The 21,785-nt window shown below is 33.2% G+C and overlaps 2 protein-coding genes across 2 annotated transcripts in view; one reads left to right on the top strand and one right to left on the bottom strand.

Moving 5' to 3' along the window:
* LOC141459162 (translation elongation factor 2) overlaps positions 1-3,533 on the top strand; it is a 16,283-nt gene extending 12,750 nt beyond the window's left edge. The window contains exons 15-18 of the mRNA XM_074137878.1: positions 78-260; positions 338-470; positions 1,950-2,074; positions 3,166-3,533. Coding sequence (XP_073993979.1) covers positions 78-260; positions 338-470; positions 1,950-2,074; positions 3,166-3,234 — 510 coding nt within the window. The 3' untranslated portion in view covers positions 3,235-3,533. The remainder of the gene's footprint in view (positions 1-77; positions 261-337; positions 471-1,949; positions 2,075-3,165) is intronic.
* On the bottom strand, positions 3,322-21,785 carry Gycbeta100B (guanylate cyclase soluble subunit beta-1-like). The gene is made up of 14 exons (XM_074137879.1): positions 21,629-21,785; positions 21,471-21,544; positions 19,727-19,827; positions 19,147-19,265; positions 18,826-18,981; positions 18,575-18,728; positions 16,907-17,061; positions 14,954-15,082; positions 14,749-14,831; positions 11,395-11,565; positions 9,608-9,845; positions 7,813-7,950; positions 6,978-7,135; positions 3,322-6,211 (listed from the first exon to the last, which is right to left on the bottom strand). The coding sequence occupies exons 1-14, from the start codon at positions 21,629-21,631 to the stop codon at positions 6,067-6,069; spliced, it is 1,824 nt and encodes a 607-aa protein (XP_073993980.1). The 5' UTR covers positions 21,632-21,785; the 3' UTR covers positions 3,322-6,066.

Raw genomic sequence — 21,785 nt, 5'->3', positions numbered from 1 at the left:
ATCGCATTTATTTTTTTTTACTGTATTATACGATTTAGAACTATCATTTTTTTCATTTAAATTATTTTAATAAACAGGGTGTATTAGCTGAAGAAAATTTACGTGGAGTAAGATTCAATATTTACGATGTGACTCTGCATGCTGACGCAATCCACCGAGGTGGTGGTCAAATTATTCCAACTACCAGAAGATGTTTGTATGCTTGTGTTCTGACCGCTAGTCCAAGGCTGATGGAACCAGTTTATTTGTGTGAAATACAAGTAAGCATGCATTTAATGATTATTTTAGGCTGCTTGTGAGAGGGTTCGCATTGTAAATTTCTTTAATTCTGTTGTAGTGTCCAGAAGTAGCTGTGGGTGGCATTTATGGAGTGTTGAACAGAAGAAGAGGTCATGTATTTGAAGAAATGCAAGTAGCTGGCACCCCAATGTTTGTCGTGAAAGCGTATCTGCCTGTAAATGAGTCATTCGGTATGTACTAAGATATTTGTTTTGATTAGATTTTCTTCGGAAACGGTTTTCACAACAAAGAGTCAAGGCTTAGCCAAATCCCTTAATTTTTTATTTGAGCATTTTACAGAAATTTCTTCCAATATCCAAGAGAATTGCTTTTGCACGGGGATTGTTGGTTTGAAGTGCAGTTCATGATTAAGAGCAGTATGGCGTAAGACACTTTACTAGACCATTGCTGAATTCTGTTTTATCTTTTCCAACACAAAACCATAAATCCTGGTCTTCGCGAATTTTTTATGACATCGATAATCAATGAATGCTTAAGGTTCTATATTATTCATCTCATTGTAGTAGTGTTCATCGTACAAAAGTTCACAAAATAACGTAACGTTGAAAAGCATCTAGCTTTGACAATTTTTTTTTCCTGTATTAGATAAAATTCCCAAATTTAGATTCAAATATAGGGAATAACTCCTCCTTTTTAAATGTAATTTTTTGCAACAACAGGGGGATTTTACAGATTTCAAGAAAAAAAAGTTGCCGAAACTGTGCAGAAACGGCTTTTTCGAAAATTTTAATTGTGGCTGTTGTTACTTTTTTTTGTGAACAACGTAGCGCCTAATTAAACTGTTATTATTGTAATAACTATAAATCGTCCGATTTTAGGAAAATTTGGCAGGAAGTATTGTAATCGTGCCGTATTCGCAGTTTAATTTCTCGTTGCCCTTTTGGGAGGAGTACTGTAAAAGATATTTAATTTCTATTACTCTTCTTAAGAGGAAGTACTCTATTCGCAGTTCAATTTTTCATACGAAATTACGCTACTTACCCTACCCTACCTTCCACTTTTATCCCTAGAAAATTGTTTTTGTGGAGTCGTTTAGAGACAGTAACTCCATGCTTTCTTTTAAAATACCTCTTAGTGGTAGTTACAGTTCAGCTGCTACACTATATTTATCAAGTTGATAATGATACTATGTAATAAAAGTATTGCTTTTTTAAAATGTTGAGATAATCGCACACCAGATATGTAACTTAACAGAATAATAATAATAATAATAATAATGAGCCATTTATTGCTCTTAATGTAAAAATACATTATTAGATATATTCTTTTGCATAAGTAGCAACTCAGCGAAATCGCTGTGTCACCTTTTAAAGGTATGGTTCAGTTCACATTAATTACATCTTTTCTATTACATTTTTATAAGTTATTAAAATACAAATACTTAATTGAACGTATTAAGTAAAATAAAAAACAAAAGCTGATTAAGAACGGAGAAATCCTTCTTTATTAATTGAATTTAAAAAGTTTGCCAATAGTACCCGTATTTGAGCAACGATAAATAAATCAATAAAATAAATTTCTCCAGCCACTATCCAAAAGTAGACGTTTTGTTCTTATAGTTTGAGGTGTGTATGTAGTGCCTTTTAGGAATCAGTAAATATTTATTCTAAAAATTCTAGATAAATTATTATTAAAATAACTTTTTTTAGGTTTCACTGCTGATTTGAGGAGTAACACGGGAGGGCAGGCCTTCCCACAGTGTGTGTTTGATCACTGGCAGATTCTACCTGGAGATCCAACTGATAGCGGCTCTAAACCTTACAATATTGTGCAGGTAACTTAAAAAATTAATAATATGTGGAATTCGGGCGCTAATGGCCACAGACGTCGATGCGCCGGCAAAAAAAAAAAATACGAAATTATTTTTAAAAAAAAGGTTTTTAGTTAATAAGGTAATATGATCCTTAAATTTTAAACTTATCCAAAAAGTCATAATTGTGTAATTTGAAGGGGAGTATGTCCAGGGTTTCAAAAATTTGATAGTGATCCTTTAAAAAAAGCGGGATTATGGCGTCCATCTTGTTACGTTGTGAGGCTGTTTAAACAAGTATTTTGAAAAAATTCATCTGACTTGAGCTTTTAGGATAAAAAAAATTAAGCGATGAGATGCGAAGGTGATTGTGGAATAGATTAGATTCTAGTAGAGCGGCCTTAAAGGCCTACGTCAACGCGACCTAATGGATCTATTCTATTGTGGCTCCCACCATTCTAGAGCTTGCCCTTCAGACCCATAGTTTGATTGATGGCCGCTCTCTTAAGGCACTTGGAGACCTCAAAATAGGGCTCCGGGCAAGGTGATTGTAATTGGCTGGATTTTATTGAAACAGGTTATCAATCAATCGTGGCAGTGGTCTAACGGAATAACTGATTGGTGCATGCGAGCAATATTCTGAGTCTCTGAATGACGTATTCTTGACCAATTCGCTCCTGTTGCTTTTTCTATGCCTATCAAACCTTTGCAACCAGGTCCAACCGACACCATATTTTCATTGTGAGAAAAAATTTAGAAACATCGCTTAGGTAACTGGGGTGCGCAGCAGTTTGTTTTTCCCTCCCTCTTTCTCTTACCCAAGAAATCATCTCAATTTCAGCGAACTGGAAACACTAATTTTTACTGGGTAATTTTGTTTTTTGTTTTTGTTTTCTTGAAAACAGCTCAAACCGTGTTCTCTAAAAGTTCACTTACACACTAAACACTCTCATTACGTTGATTTACATTTTAACAGAGATATTCATAACATTGCATTTTACTAACATTTTAGTAAAATATCGCAAGTTTAAAGAACATTTGTAACTTGTTTGAGAATTACAGCAAGAGAATAGCCAGATTTGTTATTGTTATATCTTGTTTTTTCATATTTTTAGGACACAAGGAAGAGAAAAGGATTGAAGGAAGGTTTGCCAGATCTAACACAATATCTGGACAAATTGTAAACAGATCAGAGATTCGACGAAAGTAATCATTCTGTTCAAATCTATCATCCATCATCAACTGAGTTGAAATCAGTTAAAATTTTTATAATTTTTGTTTTTAATTATGTATTATTTTGTATTTTGTTAAGGTGAATACTTTTTTTTAAATCACTATCGTTGTCCGAAAAAACATATTTCTGTTACTGATTTACTATTTGTGCGATTTACCAAATCTTTCAGATTTTGTGCTGGAAACCAGAAGAAAAGTTAAAAAAACTAAAAATTAAGAAAAAAAAAAACAATAAAAGTTGTGAACTTTATTTATCAATTATAAGTAATAGCCTTCCATCCTTTCCTAGAAAATAAACAATATATTTAATTTTTGACAAAACACGAAAACTAAGAAATTATCCATTTTTTCTTGCTCCATTTAGAGTTTAGACAGTCACCAATCCAGATGATGTTCGAAGAAAGTTTTATAACTAATTCTTCCTTGTCGTTAAAGTCGTGCCTCAACGGGTTCCTCTCTCTTGCGGATAGAATGCAACCAGAAGGCAGATGTTAGTTAAAATAGGACTACTAAAGTTCAGTACGACAATGCAATGACATCTGAAAATGACTTTTTTTCTGAAATCGAATGTTTACTAAAGCTCTATTTTCAGTACGCAACAGTAAGCACGCCAAGTTGAATGAAAATTATTGAAGGATTAGTAAATAGTTAAGAAATTTAATAAAAAGTTTAGTCAAGAAAAAGTAAAAAATAATTTCTAAGATTGCCTTCCAGTTGACATTTTCTTTTAAGTGTAATTTAGGCAATGAATACATTCCTTCTTTTTTATAAAGAACTTAATCCTCGCAGTGGACATACTAACTAAATTTTCTTAAAAGGTGGTTTTAACATCATTCTCCCCCAGATCTCCTCTAAAATGTATTTTCCTGAAAGAAATGTGAATGACAAATACAGTGATGTAATTGATACTAGACCCATTCAGTGAGCTGTAAGAAGCTCACTATCCGGTGATGCGCAGTATTAGAACACAATCCTTAGGCCGGCAGTGAAATAAGCTCCTGAAAAAAATTGGCAGATTTATGAGAAAACATCACTGTCGGGAGCACCATATCTAGTAAGGTTCATTTAGTTGCGATTTTATTTTTTAATAGTCAACCATGTTGGGTTTCACCATGCTTAACCCAATGTACTTCGTAACATGTTATGCAAAAGGTGATGTAAGGTCCTGAAGAGCAGGAGAAACGTCGAGAATAGCTAGCTGATACCGTCTTCTCGGACAAGACTGACAATGGTTTTATACGAGGGGCTCCTTCCTGAAATATTCGAGGCCCGACCCAGAAGTAGCGACTGGGTCGAAATTTTGCAGTTCTCAATATAGTCTCCTTTGAGGGACACCAAATGTACGCTTTTGGAGTTTCATTATTCCACTGTGGTGAACGCTCCGTCAAAAAGTCAATGACGGCTTCATCAGAAGAAAAACTACTTCCACCAAGGTGGCTTTTTATCTGTGGGAATAGGTGGTAGCTCGAGCGAGTCAAATCAGGGGAATAGGGTTGGTGCGGGAGCAGTTGGAAACCACAGGAGTGAATTGCAGCCACTTTGGCATGTTGTGAACTGACGCGTTGTGAAACGACACTCCTTTCCGGAGCATACCTCGCCGTTTTTCTTCCTTAATTGCTAACCTCAGACGTTTAATCTGAACTGATAATATTCTCCATTTTTGAGTTTTGAGGAAGGACACCCTTGGAATCCCAGAATACTATGCCATCACCTTGCCAGCGAATGGAACCACATTTGCTTTTTTGAGGAGTCGGAATGTTTCTACTGTTTTGAGGCTTCTTTTGACTCAGGGCGAAAGTGGTAACCTCAAGTATCATCCATATAATCAAATCTCTGCAGGAAACATTTTCCGCAGGGCGAAGTTCTCTCTAGACATTTGTTATCTGTCAAAAGTCTTGACACCCATTGGGCTGAAACTTTATGCATGTTCAGGAGCTTCGTTAAGATATGGTCAATCCTCTCCACTGATATGCCCACGCATTCTGAAATGTGCCGCTTTGTGATGATACGTCGATCTGCCGTTACAATGATTTGCACTTGAATGACTACTCGCTTTGCCAACGTCTTCGTTTCCACATTTCAGCTTCACTATCTAAAATGTTGTACCTGAAACTTGCTCATGAGACTTTTCAAATAACTATATAACATATTGCATTGCAAAACGAGACCATGCGAAAAAGATTTCATGGGTGGGTTGGCTACCAACTTTTCAGGAGCCCTCGTATAATTGTGCCCGATGATTTGGAAAACCTGCAAATGTCTTCAGGATAATGCCATAGGGTTCGGCTTCAGTTAGCTCTCGCATGGTTTTCCAACATTTCTGTTCAGCCTTATTGCAGATGTCTTTCCAGAGTCAGAAAGCAAAGCGCACTCTTCACCCTTTCCTGCCAGAATCCAAAAAAAAAAAATTTTCTAGTTTTATCATATTGAAACCTTTACCATACTATCAGCCTCCTCACCACTTTGGAATTTAAACACTTTCGGGAATCTTGGTTTCACTTAGTAAAATAAAATTAAAACCATTTTATGTTCAGGTTATGCATGTATTTTTTGGAGAATACAAACATGGTGAAAAATATCACATACTAGGAACTATAAAACACTACAATAAAAAAGAAATATTAACTTATTAGGAACTAATAACGGACGTGCAACAATTGCAACTATTCTAATCACAAGCAATTTTTTATTTATTTATTTTTTCAATAATTTGTGAGAATAACAGTTTTTTTCATTTGAAGAGCATTAAATATACAGAAAGTATTCCAATTCTCGCTGACTTTTTAAAACTCCATTGGTTCTATTGTACATCCTTTCTTTCTGGACAGAAACCAAACTTTCATCGGTTCTGTACGGCCTTTCATCATTACTGGACCTCGATAGGTGAATTTGAATTGTGGATCTGTATTGGATTCTTGACGTAAGTATCTACGAAGAAGAAATAAAAAAAAAGTTAAAAATAAAGATGGTCGGTTCTATGTCTGTTGCCAGTTTGCACCTTAAGTTTAGGAAATAAAGATTGATCCGTTTAGCATATTATTAAAAAATGTTTGAACACCAACGCTTTCTATCATTTTCAATATTACAGTTACAGTTAAACGACAGATTAATATTGAACTAATCAATCTATTGTTTTTGCTTGTTCGGATTGACGAAATAGATCTACTATTCATTGAAAAGCATGGGTGGTTTGATGAAACGGAAAATCTACAGGTTGTAAAGAAGGGTTTTCAGATTTCATACTGAAGAATTTTTCAGAAATTTCTGAGAAGCTTGCAGGTTACTCATAGAAGGCGGTTCATAGTTAGTTGAACGGGACCCGCCAAAATCCTCTGAAGGTTTGATCACGTAGTATTTATTGCAAAAGTCGACTTCTACTATTGCTGTCAGAAGTGTTGAATCTAAGCTAAGAATAGAGGATTCCTGGATAAAGCGTACGTTCTACGCCGTTATCATTCTATTTATTTATTTTTTAGCAACCGTAATGAAACGAGCCTTTCATTTCAACAATTTCAGAACAGGCGAATGTGGCGTTATAGATAATTTTTAAACAGTAGTGATGCAAAATCACCCGAAGTTCGTAATTCGTAACATCTACAAAATAAAATATAGGAATAACTAAAAAAAAATTTGGCATTAATATAAAAAAATTAGTATTTTGTTACGTCCTAGTAGGATTCATATGGATACATACCTGTATGCATCTTCAGAGACATTAATACGTCCAGGCATCCCAGTGGTTTCTGTACGTGATGTTAAGTTGACAGTATTACCAAATAAACAATAGCGTGGCATTCTCTGTCCGATAACTCCAGTGACCACTTCTCCAGAATGTATACCGATTGTAATGTTCTGAAAAGCATAAAAATTGCTGAGCGTGGAACACTCTGCTGATCGAATAAACTGAAATTTCTTTTTATAATCTGTCGAGAGATTTTAGCCAAAACCTCAAAAGTGACAGAGATACCAAAACGGTTTGGGAGATATTTTGTTCACAAATATTGTGGCCACGTGTAAAAACACTGATTAGATTAGATTCTAGCAGGGCAGCTTTTAAAGCCTACGCCACCACGACCCCATGGATATATTGTGGCTCAGAAAACACTGATACAATGGAACAAGAGATTTTTTTTAGCAGCAGTTCAAAATTGACAATGTTTGATACTTTCACCTTAAGATTTGTAAAATATAAAAATGTTTTTAAAAACCACAATTAACAACTGGATGAGTGGTACAGGCTTAATGTAATCAATGGAAATTGGAAAAGAAATAATTTTGGGGGTATAAAGAAAATGTTTTTATAGAGTATTGAAATAACTATTAAAAATTTATGTAATCATAGGTATAAATGTTTTTCCTTTTAAAGAATATTAACTGAAGATAACTCATGGACGTTCGTAACGTTTTAATAAATAAAAGTGGAAGTGGAAGTGTGGACACTTTTCAACCAACTAAGCGCATAAAAAAATGATTCTGCCATAAGAAAACCAATTTATTTTTTGGAAGTAAAATTTATTTTGCTTACTTACCACTGCTCTGCCATCCACTTGTACGTCTTTAATTAAATCCATCATATCCAAAGCAAGTCTGGCGATACATCGGCAGTGATCGTCGCAAACCTCAGGCAGACCGCTAACTGCCATGTATTTATCGCCGACAGTTTCCACCTGTGTCAAAAAAAAAAAATTATCTTGACTAGGGTCAGACAGAAATGCCTAGATTATATTGTAAGCTTCTGGCGGACTCCAGGACTCTATACGACTGTATAAAAGCCATGAAAGCGGCTCCAGTCAGTCAGTGCAGTGTAGTGCGGTCCAGTAGTCAGTCTACTTTGAATAGTCAACGTGAAGTCTATGAACAGTATTTATTGTGAATTTATGTAGTGTTGTGCTAAGTGTTTAACATTGAACTGTTGTGACTTTAGTATCTTAGTTCAGTAAATAGTCGTGTTGTCAGTAAATTTTATTTACTGTGCTGCGTAATAAATCAAGTTGGTTACAAGTTTAGCGTATTTAATCATTTACGAACCTACTTACTGACTAGTGGCAGTCACTGGATGAAGTTGTAATGTCCAAGTAGAAGAGAAAATTTTACAATACATTCCACCAATACAATTATTCATAATAAATTTGTAAAAAACATGAAAATTCTCAAAAAAAAAAAAAAAAAAAAGAAAACACTAAATATACAAGTAGCAATACAACAGAACCAGCCCATCATTCACAGCAATTCCATTTTCTTTTCTCTCAGACTGAGAGCCTGAAAAGTGAAACAAAACAACTCATTTACTTTCTCAATGGTGTTCACTTTTAGGAGTAATAATAAAGCATTCGGAAGGCCGATAAATCCCTGTAAAAGCTTATTTCTCATCGCAAAATAAGAAGGGCAAAAAAGACAAGTACAATAGAGCGTCCAACTCATTTAAATTACATAACTAGCATACATTTTTACGGTTAAACATATATTTCTTCCCTAATAAATGAAGTATTGGATTTTTTTTTATACTAGCCGTACTAGTGAGAGTAATTTAGAGATAATAGTTACTGAGATACAGAAGGTTAAATTTTGGAGATTTTAAATTCGTTCAAATTTCAAACCGTTGGTTGTATCTCTCTTCCTATTGTTGAGATTGCAATGAATTCTTTACCTAATTGAAGAGAAAAGTAAGCTCTATAACTGGTATAAATTAGAATGTTTTAGTGATAATAGTTAATGATATATCGAAGGTTAAATTTTAGTGCTTTTCAAATACGTTCCATTTTCAAACTTTTGTACCTTTCTTCGTATTGTTTAGATTTTTTAAGAATTCTTTACCGAATTGTAGAGAAATGTTAGCTCTATAATTGGCGTAATTTAGAATGTTTTAGTGATAACAGTTAATGAGAAGGTTAAATTTTAGTGCTTTCCAAATACGTTCCATTTTCAAACTTTTCTAACGCCTTTTGGCGTTTAATCAACTCTAATACTTATCGTTTTAAACTGTAAGTTTTTGTTAAGGAGATTCATTGAAGAAATAATTTAAACATTTTGCTTTGATGAGATTAAACTTCAGTTCCTATATTACACCAATTACATATGCCAACTTTACGTAAGTATTTACCATGTAGTTACTTAAAATCTTGCTTAAACAAGACAGAGAAGAATGGGATAGGGCTTTACAGTAGAACATGTCACATTAAAAAAATTGAGCTGAAATCACTTAGATTCCAATGTAAATGTAATATATATATTCCTGCTGTTGAAAAACAGGATTAGTTAAAAGCAAAATTAAATTAACAATAATCTTAGAGTAAATTAATTATGCTACTAATAATAAAAAATAACCTTATACACATTCGGATTCCTCTTGGGATCAGTTAAAACATCAAAAGCTGTGTACAGTTTATTCAATAGAGTAACAATTTTCATAGCACCTTGTGAATCAGAATTTGCGGCACAATACTCTGTGAATCCGACAATGCCAGAGAAGAGTAACGTCACAGTGTCGTAACGCTTTGGCGCTACAGGCCTTTCATGTCTCAATTCATTGGCAACACTAATTGGTAATACCGAATATAAAAGCCTGTAAAAAAAATAATACTAAAATAAAGTGTACACCAAGATGCTGGGTAGAAAGTAAATGAAATCTAGAGCTAAAAAAAAAAATCAGCAACGGCTCAATCGATAAAGTTATTTGTGTGAATAGTGCGGAAAGTGATATTTTCTAACGATTGTGGAATATTCGGACACGAACCATAGTCAAGAAAATATTTCCTGACTAGTTAGTGACACACAGTATTTTTCATTATTTTTTTTTTTTTTACTGTGACCAAAGGCTGCAAAGCTTTAGCTAGTTCATATTTCGCTACATGACAATTGGCACGCCGATTTTCATCAATTGCAGAACGTGCGGTGGCGTCCCTAGCAGATCGAGCGAATTTAAAAATTCTGTTGGATAATTAACCACTTCATCTGTTTCCACAACAGTGTCGACGGACTTGTATGTGACTGCTTCGTTTTGAACTTTAGACCAAATAATATTGTCAAGTTCGTAGACGTCTTTGTACTTGGCCGCAAGAATAGCTCGTACACTCAGCCAATCATGATTTTTATAATTGGTTTGAATTTTAGGAAATCCTTTTTTAACCAATTTTTCTTTTGACGTTACTAAATTGCTGAAGTTATTAAACAATGGAATTCGTCCTGTCAGATCAACCGGTACCTTTCCGTTCCCAATTTCCAGCAATTGATGTGAGAATATCTTAACTGATCGACAGTTTTGCAACTGGGCACGCACATTATAGTTAATTTTAACGCCTTTACGTATAGCCACAAAGTAAAGTATTTCAGGCTAGCATTTATTTCGCCCGCTGGCGTCAATCGAGGAATTGTAGGTAATGTTTGCCTGAAACCTGCAAACAATATTAATGCGTTTAATGGGTCTGATGTTTCCACGCAAATCTTGCAATGTTCGATCAAGAACCTCAAGCGATTTTTTGTGCGCCATTGTGCATTTATCCCAAACAATAAGTTTGCATAACTGCAACACTTTTCCCATGCTTTGGAAATGTCGCACGTAGGAGTTTCTAATGATAATTTTAAAGTGGAATGAGCATTTCTTCTACCTGCTGGCAATGTCGCAGCTATTTCGGACGTCGCAAGAGCTAAGGATATTTAATTTTGGGATCGAATTGCTGCCAGAATCAATCATATCAAAAAAGTTTTACCAGTTGCTCCTGGCGCATCTAAGAAGATTTCTCCAACCCCGTTATTGACAATTTGCATTATTTGATCGTAAATGTTTTTTTGCTCAAGCGTTAGCTTAAGAATTACTTGATTGCACATACGACAAAATATAGAGTATTAAAAATATAGATCTATATAAATATAGATTTATTGTTTTTTATTAAAATGTAAAAAACCCTTTTTTTGCTACTAATTTCTACATTAAAGTGCATTATGTGAGCCTATTGAGGAAGCAATGGAACATTGCTATCTGAATGAAATATAATATTACTAAATAAAACGCTTATTTATGCTTACTCTTATATGACAGATGCAATTCTATATAAAAAGAAAAGTAAATTAAAAAGAAACCAAAAGAAAAATACCTACAATTAAAAATAAATCACCTATCAGTTTTCTGTTTCTCTCTATCCAGCTCTCTATAAGTTTGTTGTAACTTATCTGTTAATATCTCAAGATTTCTTGTCAGTTTGTAATCGGCTTCAAATTGTTCAGACATTAGCACCAAATCTCTCGTAGCATCGTGCAAGGGGATGTCACTAATATACATTCCTCGGCTGAAAATGTTTTGGAATATGATTTTTTTAAATTGTTTTATAGTGTAGTGTACACATTAAACATTTTTCAAACCAAAAAGTTCCAGAGCTTTAAATCTAGTCCACACACGTCTAACAATAATCTTCAGTCACGGTAGACTGTTCCTATACACATTATAGTCTCCTCTAATAATGGTCATTTCAATTGTTAAGCTACTTTTTTTTTTTTTATTATTAAAACCGTGACTCTGCCATCAAAGGGTAGATGTTCACGACCAGCGTACTGCCAATCAGTAGTGTAGAAAATTTAACATAGCAGATAAGATCTTCAAAAGAGAAACAGGTCCAGAGCGGCAATCATGTGCGGTTCTACGAGATGCTGTCGAGCCAAATCCTAGCCATAAAAATCGATATTTGCCCATTCTTTCTAGAACTTCCCTAGAGAATCTGAGTGAAGTTACATCATCTAGGGGTATAGTAGGGTGGATAGATCTCTCCTACCATCAATGGGGTACAATATAATTGTATAATATAATCAATCGAATATTGACTGCAATGCAGAATAGCTCCTTTGCAAAACTTAACAAAAACTTACAGTTTAAAATGTTAAGTATAAGGGTTGATTAAACGCCAAAAGGTACACAAATCAGCTAGTACCCAACATTTCATTAATTCTTCATTAATATTTAAGTAATTTTACTGCATTAATATTCATTAATATTTTTTAGAATTTATTAGATGTCACAGACCCTTATGCTGGCCATTTTCGTCTACAAAATATATGTACAAGTAGCACTGCAGATTGACTGTAATATCTGGTTATTTATAATAATCAAACTGTTAATTACAGGTTATTTTATTTATTTATTTTTATTTTTAAATAAAAATCGTCGGTTTAAGTTCATTCTTCGATTAAAGTAATTATTATTTTATGTAGTAGTCAAACGTTTATAATAATAGGTAATAATTATCTGGCTTTATCGCAAATAATATAGTTTTCTTCAATTACATTCTCAATCTAGGTATTCATCCCACAATGTTGTATATATGTAATATAAAATATGCATATTTTTAGGACAGCTAATTATTCCAGTATTTTACTATAAGTAAAATTAGGGGGACTAAATTAGATTACAATTGAGAAATCAATAATTGTTGAATAATCTACTTGTTATAACTGTGTGTTATTTGTGCTCACGAATATTTCGGTAAGACGAATTCAAGACAGTAGCCGACTCTAACTTTGTCTTTTTCTACTTTAACATGCATGTACGTATGTTATATGTGATTTATCATATTTATAACAAAAAAGTATTATAAATGAAGTGGCCAGCATAAGGGTCTGTGACATCTAATAAATTCTAAAAAATATTAATGAATATTAATGCAGTAAAATTACTTAAATATTAATGAAGAATTAATGAAATGTTGGGTACTAGCTGATTTGTGTACCTTTTGGCGTTTAATCAACCCTTATACTTAACATTTTAAACTGTAAGTTTTTGTTAAGGAGATTTTTGTGCCTTTTGGATAGATTTTCCTTTTTGTCTATTTTGCAAAGTTACATATCTGCTTTACAGATTTTTTAAAATTTGGAATAAGCCATTCTATCATTATAACCTGATAAGGTATTAAGTCGGAACCGTAACTACCACTGGAGAGATCTTTTTAAAGAATGATTATAGTTGCGGTCCCCCAAACCATCCTCAATAACAATTTTTTTTGAAAAAGCGTTTTGAATAACATAGGAAGGTATTTGTACGTAAATAGCAAAATTAAACTACGATTTCAGTACTTCCTTTTAAGAGGAGTAAGAAAAATAAACTTCGATTGCAGTACTTCTAGGCAAAGAGGCAAAGATTTTTTAATCGAACGACAATTCATTGATTTAAATCGGTTCACTCATCGATAATTTAAACGATTGCAGTACTTCCTCTTAGTATGTGCAAGAGCATGATAGCACTTCACAGCCACGTAGAGGAGCTTTAACCACTTATTTGAGCTGAATTTTATCAAAATCGGACTAAGCGTTATAGAAATATTGGTAGTAATAGTTTTAGAAAGGGCCTTACTTGGGGTGGGGCAAACTCCCCTCCTTATGAAGCACAGCGTCGAGGCTTTTAAAGTGCAAATCTGTAAAAAATTTCGATTCGAATGTCACTACATTCATGAAAATCGGTTCACGTGTCGATAATTTGAAACGATTGCTATACTTTCCCTTAACAAGTGTAAGAGCTGATCGCCGCTTTAATGTTACGTAGGGGAGCCCTAACCCTATCATCCTACCAAATTTTATCAAAATCGGGCCAAGATTTACAGAGTAATTAGTAATAATAATTTTGGAGGGGGCTTTACATAAAGGGGGTTAACTCCTCCCCAATTCGATCCTAGCGTCGAGACCCCCAAAAGGCACATCTACATAAAATTCCGAATCGAATGACACCTCATTCATGAAAATCGGTTCGCGCGTTTAGGCGCTACGTTGTTTACAAAAAAGGTAACAACAAGAACAAGAAGAAGAAGAAGATTTTCTGAAAATGTTGTTTTTTTCCAGTTTTTGCTAACTTTTTTCTAGAAATCTATCAGATCTATGTAATTAGGAAAAAATTACTGATATAAAGGAGGATTTGCCCTATATTATAAAGAAAATTTGGGAATTTTATCTTTTATAGAAAAAGAAAAAAAAAATGTCAAAGTTGGGTGTTTTTCAACGTTACGCTTTTTCGTGCAGTTTTTGACGATCAACCCTTATACAACTGTCCTACCGGACAGTTTTAATTAAAAAAAAGTTCAACACAATTCAAGTCGACGTGAACTGCCTTGGTAGCTTCTGAGAACCATGCCGGCTGCTCACAGGTGACGTTTACAATTAAATGGACACGGCTAATGCACCTGAAAGTTTTCTCATGCGCAAGAACCCACTTTTAGAGTACAAGGGTGGAAGACGCCTACGACGAAGCTTTGTTTCCAGGCTTACATCACCCTCCTTTAATGTTTTAAACCAGAGCTGTGCTGTCCTTATAGAATTAAGAGCATTCCTGTCTCTACACTTCATTAAATGGCGGAAAATCGTTCTAATTTTAGATTCACTTCGCTTCTTTTTTAAAAAATTGTATAGATCTTTTCATAATTAGGTTTCACAAATTTTTATCTAATAATAAGCGGGTACTCAGTAAATTTCAAGCATACTAAGAAAATACGCACCTTATAAGGTCGTCCAAATTCATAACACTCGGATAGCAAAGAAATATAATCATATCGCTCTCTGGTATGTATTGCATTTGGCCCTGGAGAGAAAAAAATTAATAAACCAATAGAACATATATATATATATATATGATCATACGTATGAGTATCTAATTAAATAAAGATGATTATAAACATTGTGCAAATTAAAATAAAAACTTACCTTTAAACGTAAAGTACCAAGTTCTGGACTAAGCTGTACTTTCATTACTCCTACTTTGGTTCTAAGTACATAGATAGTGTTGATGTGAGACAGAACATTTTCAAAAGTCAGATCAAGATGAGGACGTACCTGTGAATATAAAAAATGTGATGTAAATGTTCCTATCTTACTTTTACGACAATGATTACAATCTTAATTGAAAAATGTTCAATAAATCTGAATTTTATGGTGTTTATTTTTCTTTAGTAAGTAGCCTTAGCTAAGGAAGGTTCACCCCGCCATAATTAACTTAACACTTGCACATAGCGGAATGACCAACATATTCAAAAAAATAGAATAGAATAGAATAGAAAAGAAATTTATTATTCTGGGACAATTGTCCCCTAAGAATAAATACAGGTACAAATAGAGGCCTTCGTAGTTTGGCCTGTGATTATAGAGAAATTAAATAAATAAATAAATATTTACAAAAGTGAAAATATAATAAGTGAAAATGAAAGTAAAAATAAAATAATAAAACAGCAGAAATTAAGGAAATAAATTAAAACAATTAGAATTTCGGAGGAAGCTGAATAGAAAGGAGATAACTGAATAGACTGGATTTAAAGATGGATAGGGTAGGAGCATGGCGGACAGATGAAGGCAAGGAGTTCCATAGAGAGGTAGCACGTATGAGGAAGGACTTGTCAAAGGATGAGGTACGGTGAGAGGGAATATAAAGATCAGATGAGCGAGATCTAGTGTTACGGGAATGGATGGAGGATTTAAACTTAAGGAGTTGAAAAATATAGGAAGGCCTTTGAGACTGGATGACTTGAAAAAGGAAAGAAGCCAAAAAATATTGGCGGCGATAGACAGGAAAAAGCCACTTCAACTCATCGTAGCAGTGCGAAATGCGAGAGTCTCTGGAAATGCTGAAAATAAATCTTATGAAGCAGTTCATGAGGCGCTTAAGCTTAGCTTCAATAGTTTTAATTTTGGAGTGTTATCTATTGTACTTGAATCCCGCAAAATAAATCTTCCAAAAAAATTTCGTAACAAAATTGGTTGTTAAATTAAGGTTGTTTAATTAATGAAAATTATAGGACAGAAATCAAAAACTTTTTGGTATTTCTGATTAGGGAATTTTTTTATAAATGGAATTCTGCCATTAATTTTAATTTCCGTTTGTACTATAGTATTAGTGGCGAAAACGTAAATTACGCTGTGGCAACATTTTAGTGCAGCGCTTCAATTTGCAGTTCCCTGAGAATCCTCAAAACCTTTTACTCTGGTGGGAACTGCTTCAAATAAAGATACAAAATCCAAGATTTTTGGTCAAATTTAAAGAATATCATTGGAGCAAATTTTGTGCAAATCGCGAAAACTAGAAATATGTTCTGTAAATTGACATCTCTGGCTGGCGGATTTTAGCACCCACTAAGGTGTATTTAAGAGATTCTAAAAAGAATCAGCCATAAAAGTACAAAACGAGACAGCAAATTAGTATTATTTTTCATTTAGGACATATTTTGTTCGTATACCGCATTAATTCCTCTTTCAAAGAGTAAGAGATAATTAAACAAACAAATTGTTTGAAACACTAAACTTTCTCTCACTGCAATTACTTAGTTTTATTTATAAGTTCCAAATTTTTAAAGGTTTAGTTGGTTTTAACAATTAGTAGAAGTAGCCCAATCTATTTACGCAATAGGTATCTAACATATAATCCAAGAGAGGGGAGTATAGTACGGCTTACCGGACTGTTCCTATTGTATTGCCTGGCAGCGCGGCCTTTATTTTGTTTAACATTGCATTTTAAAATAACTCATCCATAAATTCCTGTAGGAATCCTATAAAATAAATTTTCCGCGAAAAACTATATCTGAATTAATAGTGATCGATCTAGAGATTGGATCTAGATAAATACAAACAATCAAAAGAATCATAACACAGCAAATATATTACACTTACCGGATCAAGTAAATCTGTCAATTTACAATTGATTGAAGCGGCTTTTGGTATGATTCGCACGATAGCTGACCCTTTCTGATGTATCTTCAATTCACGGTCAAACATTAAATGAAATGGAAATAAATTGCAAAACGTTTTTGGACTTACTTTAGGTTCTGAAAAACAAAAAATAATAATAATAAGCCAATACAAATACAATTCAATAATAACACTTTATTGAAAGGAATAACAGTAATTAAATATAACATTATAAAAGAATTTTTAAGCGTCACAACAGCCGTCAGCTTGAGTTCACTGTAGGCCTAGAATAAAAGACAAAATTAAATAACTCTAAAGAAGATATATATATAAAAGAAATTAAAAGTAATACATAAATGAAAAAGTTTCCATAAATTCTGTTTACTGAGAAAGCAGTAAACGTACGCCCTCAAGGTCATTATAATTGTAAAGAAATCACATTTCATTAACCACATTCTTGTTCGAATCAAAAGTCTTCGGAACAATCCGGTTCGCTAAATAGGCGTTCGTAGATGCTAGCAACCCAACGCCAATTAACCTAGAATATTTCAAATAAAAATGATAGCTTATTCAATACTATCAAGGGCAAATCTTGTCCTACTGACTCGCCTTCAAAAGAGATGCTAGAGGAATAGTGCAGGCGGCAAATCTCTCTACAGTTTCTTCCAGAGCCTTTTGCAACAGTTTTATTGAATTTAGCAAGACACTTCCCTGAAGTTGCTCCGTCCAAATGAGCAAACGCATGACTCACTGTTAGAAGACATATGAAAAATTGAGTTTCACTGGCACGTCTCCAATGAGCCTAAGCTGTGATAACATCTTCTCCATACGGCCCACTTTTTACCCAGACCGATGAATCACACGACACAGTTCCTCAATAAACATTACACGTTTTTTGTATTTGTTTTTTCGTTTTACATAATGGATGGATAATAAATATACACCTAACTAAAGGAAAAGTACGTAAGAAAATCAGCACAAAAACACAAAGAAACAAAGATAACCGTGACATGAAAAAAATGACGTAAGTTTTACTGTTTTAAAGAAGAAGTTTACTGATATTTAAAGAAGAAACGTGATAAGAATGAAAAGTAATATAAAATTATTAAAACGGAGTTTAAAATAAATTTAAAAAAGAATGGTCATAAACTTAAAAACATAAAAACCACCCTAAAGATTCACAACTTTTTTGGCGTTTATTTCTATAAATAAAAAACAAGAGTCGATATGTTTTAGTACAAAATCTACACATTGGCCAATCCAACGACGACAATTTGTGTTTGGGGCTGTTTGCAATTTAACAGTATTAACTGTAACATAGAAAGGGATTTCCTTAAATTTGTAAGAAGTAAGAAAAGAATTAGCATACGTAAGTACTTATAAAAGGTGATCTAAGTTTTCGACACTTAATTCTGATCCCAATTAATTAACATAATTTTATATTTTGTTAATAAATCAGTTTCCACTTCCTTTGAAATGTTAATATTTACACAGGCAAGATGTCCATTCTGCCTCCATCAGTAGTAATTTAACTTCTGGCATCCAGTTAAATTTAGCAATAATGTTTGATGGTTTATAATAATTAGTCTATAAAAACTAATTAAATGAAAAATAGTTATCAAAATATAATAAAAAAAAATAAAAAGTTACCTTGCGATAATACAGCAATATCATTTAAAGCAGGCGGAGCTACTTTCCCATTGCCTCCTTTTTCCGTAATCAAAAATTGTATATGATCGCAATCATTCTTTGATTTGATTACCTCAACCTCAACTTCAGTGTTATGCAATTTTTTAGCCACTGTCTGTTAAGAGCATTAAATTTTTAATTATGAAAATTCGCAAGGTCACCATCACACTTTCACGTTGTGAGTTTTACATTCATACACACTGAATATTTACCTTTACGATTCCAATGACAATGTGCTCTAAACCAGGTCTGTCAGAATAATAATGTAGTATGAGGGTGCCAGCGTCAGGTTGTTCAGTGCAGCGAAAAGATGGAGCTTTCATTCCAGGATATAAAGTACCCAAATGATCGTGTAGTGCATCAAGATTCTTACAAAAAACAATTTTTTATTTATTTAAATATTGAGCTTTTTTATTACTAAAATTGAAAAACAGTGCACTTAAAAATCTATTTTTCGCATAAAAACCAAACGAGTGGCGACGTCATCAAATTGAAATATGCACAGAAAGATGGGTTAAAAAAAAGCCACCTACTTGCAAAAAATCCCTTGGAGTTGCACCTAATACTTGAAGTATTTTATCATAACCAGAATCTTGGCAAAATTCAAAGAACATCTTTCCAAACAGTTCCAGAATGGTATTAGCCGGAATCTCTGAAATTTGAAACAAAACAATAGTTTGAACGACAAAAAATATAAATGTGTACACATACATAAAATATATATTTATAATATAATAATTAAGTAATCAACAGGAAAGGGTTTAATTTTTCTTAAAGAAGTTTTTAAATACCATATTGGGGACATTTCCATTCTTCACATAAAAATCTAGATTTTCACTGTGAAAAGAAGTGCTTAATGAATGCAAATGAAGTTTGTTATTTCTCAAAAAAATGTTTGGATAAGCAGGTTAAGAAATTTTAGGGCTTCCTATAATCGATGCAAAACAGTACTATTTAAACAATTACTCCGATGAAGGGCCAAGAAAGCGTTTTTACTTTTTTTTTACTACTGAATTTCATTTACGAGTTTTAGCTTGTAAATTGTACACACTCGTTAAAATAAAGACGTTTTTAAAGAAAAGTAATAAGTAACTTTAGTTTCAAAATACTTACGCAATATTTCAGCCGCTGCATTGATTAAATTATAAGTGATTTCATCATCGTAAGTCTGTCTGACAAGAAACTGTCCATCCATGATGACTTCGGCTTTTTTCCTTGAAATAATCACAAATATTAAAATAAATTAAATACTAGGGTGAGTTAAAACGCTTCACTCCTTTGAGAGCAAAGGCTTCTTTGAACCCCACTTTTTATTGGAAGTGTGTTCACTTTCACACTAAATAGTAACATAAACGCTTAAATGAGACTTAGTTTAGATAATATTACATGTTGATTCAGAATTTCAAAAATGAATTTGACTTCAGCAAACAATTGTATCAATTTCAGCACTAATGTGGGCTTCTTTAATACTAGACATATTCCATTCGCCTCTTGTACTTAGCCTCGTAATAACTGATGACGGTATTTCCTTGGTTATCCTAAACCCTTGTTTTAGATAGGAAAATCGGCAAACAGAAAATCTTGCAGCCTGGTGTAGACCTCACTTGCACAAGTCTTACTCCTAGCTAAGAATCCACGAGAAATATTGGACTGGAATAACCAGGATACCTTCGCTAAAAGTAGTAGAGCAAAAGAAATTAGCTATTTTTGCATAAAGAAATTCACATTACAATGGGGTTTTAAAAATAGGTTTTGTGCAAAAAAAAAAAAGTCCAAATTTAGCTAAATGCAATTGAGGATGCTAGCTATTTTAGTCTCAGCTTCTTATTCAATTTTCACGGGCCAAAAAAAGTTCAAGCTATAACTTGCTCGATTAGGACTTATTTGCAATGGATAACGCTAGACGATTTTTTAGAACACTCTATTTAGTTGAAAGTAAGGAATGAAATTCGTCAAAGTTGTTCTCAACCACTATTTTTTTTTTTTTTGCAATTTAAAGAAATGTATGTACATGTGTCTATTTATCTGCTTGACAGCCTTTGAGGATATATTCTTGCATCTCCTATTTATCTTAGATATCACTAATAATAAGAATAATAGTCTTTATTAAATTCTTTTTCTGCGTACATTTATTTAAGATAATTTGCATAAAATATGTGATAGCAAATCTTTTTTAAACTAATTATAAACAGGAGCTTAAGACAACCATCTCGGTCGTAGAACTTCAGAGGGGAGTCTTGAGTAATTAAATAATTAATTGAATCTTGATAATTAAATTCAGTATTAAAAAAAAAAAAAAGCATAGATCACAAAAAATTCTATAAACATTTCACATAAATTGGATCGATAAGCATAGGCAGATCTGCAGTAATTTGATAAAACGGCCCAATTTTTTTCCATTTATATATGCCAAACCGTCTCTTGTCAGGTATTCATTGTTCAAGAACTGTTTTCTTAACTCACTCAGTGCCGGGTAAAGTACACAAAGTGAAATAAATCTTCAATCTCCATGTCCCACACAGATTACATGTTATATCATATTTAAAATGTTTCTAGTCCAGATTAAGGAAATCCCCTCTACGCTAAATAACCCAAATGATACTACTAATTGGTATAGTTGTGCCACTTAAATAATTATTATTCTTAAAATAAAATTCAAAATCTTATTGGCACACTGTTCCTAAAAATCATTTAGATAACACGTCAAATATTTTAAAACCAATTCTGGGTAGTACCCTGATCAATGGCGTATTCCCTACGACTTCAAATAGAAAATTAAAAACAAACTTTTGACTTAACTTAGTTTTAAAAATCAATGAGTGACTGAAAAAATAAAAATTAATAAATTCCAACATACTTGATGGTATTCCATGTTTCTTCCCCAAACGTTTTAAGAACGAGCAATTCCAAAGCGTAATTAACGAAGCCGTACTAAAATATAGATAAAATGCACCAATAGAAATAATCGCAGGTAAATATTGATAAAGAACATGTTTTATTAAACAAAAACTATACCATTTCTACCGGGCGAGGAATGACTCTGGCGCCGAACCTTATTCGCTGTCTCACCCGCAAAACAAACTTCAGTAAATAAGCACAGTAAGGCCAATCCAATGATTATTTTAAAAATAAATACCCAATTAGTTTTGTATGGGCCCCACCCTGCAATAGT

The sequence above is a fragment of the Rhodnius prolixus genome, unplaced genomic scaffold (assembly GCF_049639745.1).
Source record: "Rhodnius prolixus isolate KJV_2025 unplaced genomic scaffold, Rpr scaffold_11, whole genome shotgun sequence".
In the NCBI taxonomy this organism is placed as follows: domain Eukaryota; kingdom Metazoa; phylum Arthropoda; class Insecta; order Hemiptera; family Reduviidae; genus Rhodnius; species Rhodnius prolixus.
Note: the sequence above shows the minus strand (reverse complement) of the source record. Positions and strands in the feature narration are given on the sequence as shown.

Bases quoted from the DNA above. Each gene is read 5' to 3' on its own strand.
- Gycbeta100B (XM_074137879.1), bottom strand. The intron at 19,828-21,470 runs GTATGTTGGAAT...GATTATTTCAAG, and splicing joins GAAACATGGAATACCATCAA to GAAAAAAGCCGAAGTCATCA. The intron at 9,846-11,394 runs GTGATTTATTTT...TTTTTTTTACAG, and splicing joins GAGAAACAGAAAACTGATAG to GCTTTTATATTCGGTATTAC.